Genomic DNA, 11456 nt, shown 5'->3' with positions numbered 1-11456 from the left:
AAAAAAGGAGAAGGCTGGGGAGGAGGAGAGAAGTGGGCAGGAAAGCACAGTCAGTGCTGACACAGCAGGAGCACTGGCAAAATGTCTGGAAGAGAAAAGCTGTCTGAGAGGAGTAATACGCTCATTTTTTCTGGGATTGCCCAGGCAGAGCAAACATTGGAGGTACCAGTTTACAGATCAGACGCTGCAGGCTGTCGTCTGAAGGGTCCTGCCTTCAAATGTCAGCAGTGCTAGTGCTCGCTTGAGTTTCCTAAGCAGCTCAAATGCCATTTGAGACACCTTCTTACCTGGCCACAGGATACCTGTTTAGATGGATTTGAATCTCCAGTAAGTCCTATGTCCTACCTGAAAGCCCCATATGGATGTCTTAGATATCCTACAATGTCCAAACACCGAGAAATGCCTGATGTGCCAAAAACTGACTCATCCCTAAAGAATTAGGTGCAAATGTCTGCTTGGCAGCATGATTTGCAGAGCTTATCCAACCAAGCTAGCAGGGGGAGCGACATGCAAAGAGCAATCTGGCAATCTGTCTGAATGATGCACCAACTTGCCTGCGTGGCCCAGACAGTCTCAACAAGCCCAGTGTGTGAGTCAAAGCTGCTTCGTGCTAAGTGGTTTGGTGCTTTGACCTAGACAATGTGAAAACCGAGGCATAGGGGTCTGTGGTCGGAGCTGTGTGTCACACACCTTGCTCCTCGGGCTCCAGCCTTCTCCTGGGGATGGGTGCTTGCAGCAGAGGACATGGCAGCAGCCCTGGTGATGGTTAGAACATTTCACATCTGAGCCTTTGGGCATTTCCCTTAATCTGAAGCTGATGTCATCTGAATTTAGGGCATAAACATTGAAGAGAGAGAAACTGGACCCAGAGTGATTCTTTTTCCTAGCAAATCAGCCCCAAAATGAAGGTTTAGGTCTCTAGAGGCAGATATTGTCCAAGACCCAGATAATGACAATAGAGAATGAATTCTCCTGCTGTGTGCAACAGCTCTTCCCTTGAAAATCAGCTTCATGCATCAGAAAACAAACATTCTTTCCAAGACTGGAACTTTCTTGCAGTCCCAGAGGAAGATTGTAAAACATCAGCTACAGCACCTGTTCACGTCTCATTTCGAAGGGATAAAACCCACTTCTGAGTTTGTGGGGAGAGACAGGAGAGAATAAAATGACATTCATTCAAACTGGTTTAGCAACAAAGGATTTTGGAAATGTGTGCCCTTCCACAAACACCACCAGCATTCTATAATGTCCCTTTTTTGCCCCAGGTACATGTGCTGATACGTCCCATTTGGGGCTGCATCATAAGAAATGTGACCAGCAGGGCAAGAGAGGTGATTCTCCGCTCTGGTGAGACCCCACCTGCAGTTCTGTGCCCAGCTCTGGGTTCCTCAACATAGAAGGGACATGGACCTGTGGGAGTGAGTCCACAGGAAAAATCAAAGATGCTCAGGGGCTGGAGCAGCTCCCCTGTGAGGACAAGCTGAGAGAGTTGGGGCTGTTCAGGCTGGAGAGGAGAAGGTTCTGAAAGGGGAGACCTTAGAGTGTCCTTCCAGGACTTAAAGGGAGCTACAGGAAAGCTGGGGACAATCTTTTTAGCAGAGCATATTGCAACAAGGCAAGGAGTAACAGATTTAACTTAAAAGAGGGTAGATTTAGAGTAGATATAAGGAAGAAATTTTTGCAGTGATGGTGGTGAGACATTGGCACAGGTTGCCCAGAGATGTGGTAGTAGCCCCATCACTGCAAGCATTCAACATCGGGTTGGCTGAGGCTCTGAGCAACCTGATCTGGTCAAAGCTATCCCTGCCCATGGCAGGGCGGCTGGACTAGATGACCTTTAAAGGTCTCTTCCATCCTGTAGAACACCCTGTGTTTCTCACGACTCTCAGGATTTTGTGCTCTCTCTCCACCAGGTCACGCTACGCCGAGTTCCAGTTCAACTGCCAGCCATCCCTGCAGACGGCAAGCGGCTGCCGGCAAGACAGCTACACTGCCTGTCTGCTGGCTTACACGGGGATCATCGGTAAGAGGTTGCATCCTTCAGGTCTCTGTCCTGTTCTCTGGGTGGGAAATTCCTCCCCTGGGAGGGAAACATCTCCTCTTACTCCAGCCAGCTAAAAGCTATGAGGTGGAGAGACTAGGCTCTCAGGGAGATGCTGGGTTTTCTCTCTGCAGTGACTAGAGAAGGAGCCTAAGCCATGAACATGGGGTAACTTTAGGATAGATGCAGGCGAGGGAGAAAAACCATATACCATGGGCTGCTGCGCAATGCCACCTTCTCTCTCAGATGGAAATAGATGGGCTGTCCCAGGGCATATGCTCTCTCAGGGGTTTCCTGATGCCATCACCAGTGATGCCACTTGAACTCGCCATCCACTGTCATCTTGCTGACTTCAGAGGATGTCAGATGGGGTTTTCAGATGCTGCAGAGACCCAGCTGCCAGCTGTTAGCACAAGCACAGCCAGAGTCCGAAGAGAAGTGCCAGCAGCCACTGGACTTGGTCCATCCGGATGGATGGCTTAACAGATTTTTGGGTCAAGCTTTTATTCTGCTTTAACCCTTCCTTTGTTATCTCTGACCATCCTGGAGACTGAGTTTGGCTTTTACAATGACAGCAAGGAAACTTTTAAGCATATTCACATGCAGTTTTTGAATATTATTAGGGAACCTGAGTTCCCAGGAGTTACCCGTTCCTTGGACTGACAGCACGTTTACATTGACTGGTGGGGTGAACGACAGGGTTGCAACTACCCCTCTTCTCCTCAATAGGAGAGAGAGACCTGTGACAGCAGCACTTGAAGGATTTTCTTGTGTTGCCATCACAGAGTGGCTCACTGAGGCTGTATGCAGAGCAACCCAAAAAGAGCATCGAGAGGGAAATTATTGTCCTCCCTTCTTGAAGTACCAGCCTTGTGGTTACACTTCTCCATCCTTCCCTGTCAGGCAGCCCCATCACGCCCAACTACATCGACAACTCAACTTCCAGCATAGCTCCCTGGTGCACGTGCAACGCCAGCGGCAACAGGCAGGAAGAGTGTGAGACCTTTCTGCATCTCTTCACCGACAACATCTGTCTCCGTAAGTATCACCCTGCATGTTGCTGCTCTGGCCAGCGAGCCAGTGAGGCTTCTTGGGAGTGAGGGTATGAAGATGCTCTGGTCCTCAGGAAGGTCTAAGTGCCCAACTCCCTGTGCTTTCAGCAAAGGAACTCTGAAGACCCTCAGGCATATGTTTGAGGGATGAAGTCAAAGGAAGCTGGAAAAGGGATGAGTATGCTTTCCCTTGGAAATGTTGCACTGACGACATTTTTCTCCGTCTTTTTCTCCACACAAAGAAAATGCCATTCTGGCCTTTGGCAATGGGACCTACCTGAATGCAGCTGTGGCCCCATCCATCCCCCCCACCACACAGATGTACAAGCAGGAGAGAAATGCCAACAGAGCTGTGGCAACCCTCAGAGAAAACATCTTCGAGCACCTCCAGCCCACCAAGGTAGGAGAAGGGCTCAGCTGGCCCTAAGAGATGCTTGGCTGTGTCTGTACCTCCTCCAAGCCCTCCAGCCCTCCTCACCTCAGCTTCCTCTTCCACCTGTGTCATTTCAGCTACGTGCAGACATACAACTTCCTCGCTACCTCCTGGAGCCCCCAGTTCACCCTCTTCTTCATGCCCTGGCCTATTCTTCCCCAACATCAAGCACAGAGCTACCTGCTTCTATTCCTGACTCTGCCTTCCTGCCTTTTGGTCACGTTTTCTTTTCTTTTGTGGGTACTACAGAGAGATGTGGGGTTTTTTTTAGAAGTGATGGGAAATCCGTGGGCTTTTCAGGGGTGGAGAAGGGGAGTCAGGACCACTGGCTTGGGTCCTCACCCTCTTGCTGGCCAGCCACATGGCTTCAGCCAAGAGATTCCTCCCTTGTCAGATGAGGATCCTGGAGGTCTTAAGGTAGAGGCTTAACCGACTAAGGTTTGCTAAGCATTGCAGAATTTCAGATGAAAGACTCTAGTCATCAGCAAATCAAAATACTATTACTCTGAAATTATTTTAAAACAAATAACAGATTAAATTACTGATGGTGGCAGTAGTAGGCGTTACATATTTTATTTTTAAATAAAAAAGGAGTGACCTTGATTTGCCACCTACCAGAGCAATTTCCAGATTGAATTATTTTACTATTGAATAATTAACAGTGACCCTGATTTGCTGAACGTTCAGGTAGCAGAAGCTGTCAGTTAACTAGTCTCCAAGGACCAAGCATGGGCTTTGCACAAGGCTAGCTGATACCCTCAGAGAGCTTCCTCATGCAGGCTTTTTTTAGCCTCTTCCCTGCGTTTTTTTTTTTTTCTCTCTTTTTTATGAGAAAACACCCAGTTCACCTCCCTCCACTTCGTTTTCACAGAGCAGCAGGTAAGGAGGTGCAGAAATGTGGCCTCAGGCTCCCTCACTGCTTTTCAGGGCACTGGTGGCCACGCACAGCACAGGCAGACCTTCATCAGGCCATGGACTTTGCACCCATGAGATTTGGAGGATTTGCTTCTAGCTGGTGCTCCCTACAGCTCAGGGCAATCCCAAGTACTGGCCTGAAGTCCAGACTTTGCACAGAGAGCTTTATGCTAGAAGTGATGGAGAAGCTCCTTCATCACTGGCAGCCCCGCCCAGAGAGCCAACTGGAAGGAAGTTGAAGAAAGCAACTGCAGTAAGGAATGGTCTTGCCCCACCACCAACCTCCTTGTGACAGCAGCACATCCCTCTGCTGAGGCGTGAGTGCTGCTGGAGCATGGTCTCTGCTAACATTGCAAGAGAAACCAGAGAGCTGGGTCTTGATATTGGACTCAACTTCCAATCCAGAGCCTGTTCAATGTTTAATGTGGTTGGGTCTCCCTGGACCTGACAGATTTCCCATGTTCACAGCAGTGCAGAGACCTGGCTCTAAATTATCTCGTCAGTTAATGCAAGCATAGGTCTCAAGTAAAGCAAATTTTCAGCCACAGATGTCAATGTGCCATGAAAGGAGAAGAGTGCAGTTTGTTTGCACAGGGCAGGCACTCAGGGTGGGAATCAGTCGCATAAAGACACGCGTTGTATTTTGTAGTAAACCATGTGGCTCCCAGCTGCTGCTGGGTGAACTGTCTGCCAGCCCCATGGAGATGTATTCAACACCCAGGGGATGTCTCCACCTGAAGAGGCCACCAGGTCCAAGGCCCTGGCCAGCAGTGGCTCCTTAAGCTGCATATATCTCCACTGACCTGAGAGAAGGACCCTCCAGAGATCATCTAGTCCAACTCCCCTGTGCTAAAGCAGGATTGAACAGAGCACATCACACAGGGTGGCCTCCAGGCAGGTTTTGAAAGTCTCCGGAGAAGGAGTCTCCACAGCCTCTGTGCAGCCTGTTCCAGTGCTGTCACCCTCACAGTAAAGAAGTTTTTCCTCATATTTAGATGGAACTTCCCATGTTCCAGCTTGTGCCTGTTACATCTTGTCCTGGGCACTGCTGAAAAGAGTCCATCTCCATCCTTCCTGCACCCATCCTTTAGATATTTATAGACATTGATGAGATCTCCTCTTAGTCTTCTCTCCTCCAGGCTAAACAGTCCCAGCTCTCCCAACCTTCCCTCAGAAGAGAGATGCTCCAGTCCCTCGGTCACCTTTGTGGCCCTCTGCTGGACTCTCTCCAGCAGATCCTTGTCTCTCTTGAACCCGGGAGCCCAGAACTGAACACAGTATTCCAGATGTGACATCACCGGGGCAGAACAGAGGGGGAGGGTGGCCTCCCTTGACCTCTTCTTAGTGCACCCCAGGATACCATTGACCTTCTTGTCAACAAGGGCACAGTGCTGGCTTGTGGTTGCACACAGAGACACACACATGGGGAGGCTGCACAGAACCCTAAATCCTCAGAGGGACCAAGGTGGGGGACAGCCACACCGCTCAGCCCGTGCTGTCTCCTTTCTCTTGCAGGTGGCCGGAGAGGAGAGACTCCTGCGGGGCTCCACTCGTCTGTCATCAGGGACCTCCAGCCCAGCAGCTCCCTCCCGCTGGGCAGCCCCTCTGCTGCAGATGTGGCTTCTCCGCGCTCTCGTCGTGCTGCGCTTCCTCGTGATGTGAAGCGGGGCGGGCACACGCCAGGCAGAGACTCTCTTTGTGTCGTTTTCTTTGCAAAACAACCAGACCTGTAACTTTTTTCAGAGGGAAGAGAGGGAGGAGGGAGGGGATATGAAGGAGAGGTGAGGGTATGGGCATCCCTTCCTCCTTCTCCTCCTCCTCCGTCTGCCAATTTATTTGATTTTATACAATCAGCATCATCGACAACCAGCTCCTTCCTGGTCCTGGCCATGTTTTCACCCCACAGCTTGGTTGTTCTCTCCAGCTCTCCGCAGGTGGGGTTGGAGCCATAGACAGTTCCCTTGGAAAAGGTGAAGGAGAGAGTTGAGCCAAGAAATGAGAGCTGCAAAGGAAATGCTTTTGCCTGCCCCAGCCAAGAGTGGAAAGACTTTTGTTGGATGAGCTGTCAGGAGGTTTCCTGAAGCCCTTGACTCGTGTTGGGGGGCTCTTGACAGCACACGTCAGGCAACGTGGAGTTCAGACTGTCTCCAGGGTTTCTCAGGACCTGAAGGGCTGTTGGTTCAGAGTGAAGAAACCAGAGCACTGGTGAGCAGGTGGCTGGTTTTGGTCACTGGAGAGGATCCTGAAGCACCTCTGGGGTGAGCCAAGTAAACACGCTACGAACTGGCTGGTGGGGATTACGCACCCACGTGAAACCATGGCCAGCGTGCAACCAGCATGCGTATCCAACCTGTCACCTACCCCTCAGGCCCTCCTTTTTACAGAAACATGTGTCATGTATTGATGGTGTTCAGGAAGAAACACGTGTGTTGCATTTTGTTCACTGCTGGCTTTCTTCGTGTCCCAACCCTAGCGCCTCTATTCATTGGTCCTGTAAAGTGTTGGGGGTAGGTATTTTTTGTCACATCAAAAAAAAAACCAAACCAGAGGCCAATGTTGTCCCACTCCAGTCTGACCTTTTTCCACGAGGGATGAATATATGAGCCCGTGGGCAGAACTAACCATGGCTTAGGAGTCATGGTGGTGTTGGATTTGATGATCTTAGAGGTCTTTTCCGATCTTAATGATTCTGTCATTCTGTGATGTGAGCCCAACGCAGCCCGTTCTCACAGTGCATCTGCTGGTCTCGCAGAGAGGCAGAGGATCTTCAGTCAGGGGATTTCATTAGTTTTCCTAGGAAAGATAGGATAGAAAAGATTTGCTAGATACCACCTTGGGGATAGAAATATCCAACCAACTTGTGAAAGAGCCAAGTCGTGAATCATGTCATGGGTAGGCAGTGGATTGCTATGGTTCCCCTCCTTGAAGAGCTGGCAGAGGTGATCGCTTGTGTCCAGGTTGGCCTGCCAAGCTCTATTTACTCAGTCATTTAAGCAAAAGCTGGTGAAGTGACCCATTCCACTGAGGTGCAACCAGAGCCCAGCTGGAGGGTGAGGACGAATGTCTCTCTGGTCTCTCAGAACACAGGGAGGCAGATGTGTGACCTCGGGCTACTGAAGCACTTGGTGATTTTCCCTTGAGGGGGTCAGCTGAGGACTCCTATTGCCTTCCTGGGGGGCTGAACCCCTCACTAGATCGAAAAGAAAGAAAGAAGATGGTAATCAAGAGTGAGGAGGTTTCCCAGGATAAATGCTTACCCAGGTCAGCCGCCACAGGAGACACAGACATAGCTCCAGATTCTCCCTGAGTATGTAGTCCTGGCCATTGCAGCAGCTCATTTATTCCTTTGTTTGTGCTCCTCCAAAGAACATCTTTAAATCCTTAGTGTTTGGATCCAACAGAAAGGCTTAGCAGCAGCTGGGACAGCAACGTCCGGAGCTTTTTATTCCCGTTCCCTGCAGAACTGTTTATTGCTTTAGGTTTTGCTGAGAAACTGCAGCAACTTTCTTGGCTTTTGGTCCAACTCTTTTTTTTTTTTTCAACTGAACACCTGTGGATGTGTAAGATGCACGGAAATCCTCCTGGCTGCATCCTGTCCAAAGTTCTGCTCCTTGAGATCCTCGGGGCTGTAGCACCTGGTTGTCCTAATACAGGGCCGTGCCAAGCGACATGCCAAGATCCATGTCTTGTGTGTAGGGTCACACTCTGAACCGACACGTGCATGTGAGATCCTCACTGGCCGGAGGCTCATCCAGATGAGAAAAGCAGGCAGAGAGATAATGCTACAGGCAGGAAAATCCCTCATCCCCTTTCAAACTTCCGTAGCCCTGCTCTTCAACACATCTGGTCACAGCAAGCCTGTCTCCACCAGCCTTTAATCTTCCAAGGGCTGAATCTCCACGTAGGATGGGCATGCAAGTGTCAGCTGATGTTGAAATTCCACTTTGCTGGTTCCTTCTCTGATGGGCAGCCAGCAGAGATCGACTTTTTCTCAGTGGTCAGGATGACTGGCAACTCAACTTCAGCTCTCCCTTAGGACTGCTATGCTGTGAACAATAGATGTGGAGACTCCTACTCATAGACTAGAGGGGGTGGAGAAGACCTCCAGAGGTTACCTAGTCCATTACCACGATCTGCTTCAGGATTAATTGTCTGTTTACACTTTCTGGCAGATTTATCTTTAATGATTTTTAACAACTTCAATGAGAGACATCTTGTCCCCTGGATTTATATCTCGCTTAAAGACTCCTTAGGTTGTTAGTTGTCTTTAAGCATCACAGGCCAACAAGACTTTCAATTCCATTATGGTGTCCTCTCAAGTCTTCAGTTTTGGAAGGATAGCAGACTGATAGCTAGAAGTGCCTTGAGGCTGTGGAAAGTGTCAGCCAACTATCATGGATCATGTCACAGAGGCATTGTGTGAGAAGGTCAAAAACATGTCGAGAGTCTGCCAGGATACCTGCAAAAACTTGGTGTAAATGGGTGATACATTGTAAGTGGGTGTTTGCTGGGGGGGTTTCCTCCCTGTGTCTTTGATTGAGGGACCTCAAAAGCATCAGTTGAGTTGAGGTTGCATGTCTGAAAATGTACTCCCTGACCTCAGCTTCTGTCCTGTGCTGTGAGTTTGGATAACAAGCACTGTCCCAGGCCAGGTCCTCCACTCCCAAGGCTTCCTCAAGGTCTGGGGATGCTTTGAAATGAAGTGAGTGAGGCACAAAGCAGGGAGCCCAGCAGGAAAGAGCCAAGGGGTTGGGATGGGCAGATGTAGATGTGATGCTCAGAGACAGGGTTTAGTGGTGGACCTGGCATTGCTGAGTTGGTGGTTGGACTCGATGGTCTTAAAAGTTTTTTCCAACCTAAAAGACTCTATGATTACATCAAATCAAAAAAAAAAAAAATCCCCCAACCTGCATGACTTTTTCCTGATCATTTCACTCTTTTTGCCAACATTTAATGTCAATTCTCCCTCCAAGCCTGTTCATGAATCAAGCTTTGCAAACAAACCCGATGCCTTTTGAACAATTCTTCTGAAGGAAGAAAACCTGATTAAACTCATCCCCATCCACAACCACACGGGTGTGCAGGCCGTTTCTTTTCCCTTGTGAAAAGCCAGTAATCTTTTGTGGAGGAAACCACATCTCTGTTGAACTCCGTGAAGTGAGCCACAGGTCTTCAGTTTTTAAGCCTCTTGACTAACCACCAAAGTCACAGCAGCTGCTTGTAAAGGCAAAGGACTGAGTGAGCCAGGAGAAAGAAGAGGAGACAAATTTTTTTAGGAATTGCTCCATGCTTGGGGACTTTCATAAGCACAAAGAAGACTCATGAGAGGGGGGGGGGAAAAAGAAGAAGAAAAAAGAACCAGCCAAACTTTCTGTAGCCACCGAACTCTACTTTTTTTGGCTGCTCAGCACCGTTCCCAGTGGTTTGGCAGCCCTGAAAGCCCATGAGATATTGTGTACGTATAAATACCACATCGTTGTCAAAACAAGAGCGTGAGCAGGGAGGGGCACACGGCGGGTGCTGGAGCAATAACCCCAGGGGTGATGCTAAGCGAGCGTACGTGTGCACGTATGGGAGGGCGATCGATGTCTGCCTACACCGCTGGGGTCTAACCTGTACTTCTCTCTTCTGTACATGTCAATATTCAAACATATCCATGAATAAAGCACACATGCATTTTCCTGACCCCTTTGCTCCCGTCCGTATCCGCTTGACCAGCCTGGTGCCGAGCTCACCAGTCCGATGCCGTATGGGCAGTTGGAAGATATTGGGGGGGATGTTTTGGAAGTCGGGATTTCGGCAGATGATCTTCTGCCCCCCAGAAAGGAGAAGCAGCAGGTGAAAAAAACGATGGAGAGACAGGGATGCTGCCAAGGAAGGCAAAAAGGACCCAAGCTAATCCTGGAGCTGCTTGTGCTGCATGAGGCGGTGACACGTGCCAAGATTTGGGAGCGATTTGGGGAGGATTTAGCTCAAAACTGGTGCCAGTAGAGGAGAAGGGTGGCATCACAAGATGTAGCAAGGATGGGAATAATTGCACCCATAGTTAGTGGCACGTAGAGCTGCTAGATGCTGAGATGTCACCACGTAACCTGGGTGGGTGGAAATAATAGGGGCAGCCGGTGCTGCACCCTCCCGCGGAGCACAGGAGGAGGGGAGAGGGATGAGGAGGACGATGGAGGTTCATGCCAGCCAGGGAGACTTCTGTTCATGCCAAGAACATCTGTGAGTTATTTTTGGCACCTTAATAAAAAAAAAAAAAAAAAGGAAAAAAAAGCACAGGGAAATTGATTAGAGGCAAATTGAATGTTTTCTTGCCAATTCTGGGTAAAAAAAAAAAAAATCTAGAAAACAAATGTATATAAAATTTATATACTTAGGTCAAACTCTGGAATGTTGCATCTTTTCTTCCTGAAAAATCACATTTGTCTTCATGCATGCATGAAGCAGCTGAGAGGGGAAGCAAAGCCTGAGGGTTTGGGCCAGACTCGGGACCCTCATCAAAGCCGCTTTGTTCCCCACACTGCATGGGCTGCTTCAGCGCCTGGGGTTTTGCCGAGAAAAAAAACAACTTCCTGGTAAAGTTCCAGCTGGTTGAACCTGAAATGTGCTGTGAAAACATCGCAGGTTTGATGTATTTTCCCTGCTTCTTGGCAGGCGGCCACTTGCTCGAGGGCAGAACCCAAAAACATGGTAGGGGATGGTCCAGGGCCAAATGGGGGTCCAGGGTGATGACGGGGGGGTGCCAGCAGCTGCTGGGTTTCAGAGGGGATCTGACCTTGAAGGAGACTTTTCCTATGAGGACAGGCTGAGAGAGTTGGGGCTGTTCAGGCTGGAGAAGAGAAGGCTCTGAAAGGGGAGACCTTAGAGTGGTCTTCCAGGGCTTAAAGGGGGCTACAGGAAAGTTGGGGAAGGACTCTTCATGAGAGTGTAGGGATAGGACAAGGAGAACAGTTTCAAACTGAAAGAGGGGAGATTTAGATTAGATACAAGGAAGAAAATCTTCCCTGTGAGT

General features: G+C 49.4%; 1 protein-coding gene across 1 annotated transcript; it reads left to right on the top strand.

Moving 5' to 3' along the window:
• Nucleotides 1-1913: 1913 nt before the first annotated feature.
• On the top strand, nt 1914-6103 carry LOC104272076 (GDNF family receptor alpha-4-like; the record flags this gene model as incomplete). Its single annotated transcript, XM_009866970.1, has 4 exons — nt 1914-2023; nt 2945-3079; nt 3336-3493; nt 5957-6103. Coding segments are annotated over 4 exons (550 nt in total), but the record flags the coding sequence as incomplete, so codon positions are not given.
• Nucleotides 6104-11456: the final 5353 nt, after the last annotated feature.

The sequence above is a fragment of the Apaloderma vittatum genome, unplaced genomic scaffold, assembly GCF_000703405.1.
Source record: "Apaloderma vittatum isolate BGI_N311 unplaced genomic scaffold, ASM70340v1 scaffold1733, whole genome shotgun sequence".
Classification (NCBI taxonomy): Eukaryota; Metazoa; Chordata; class Aves; order Trogoniformes; family Trogonidae; genus Apaloderma; species Apaloderma vittatum.
The sequence above is the reverse complement of the archived record's forward strand: the minus strand, read 5'-3'. Positions and strand labels throughout refer to the sequence as shown.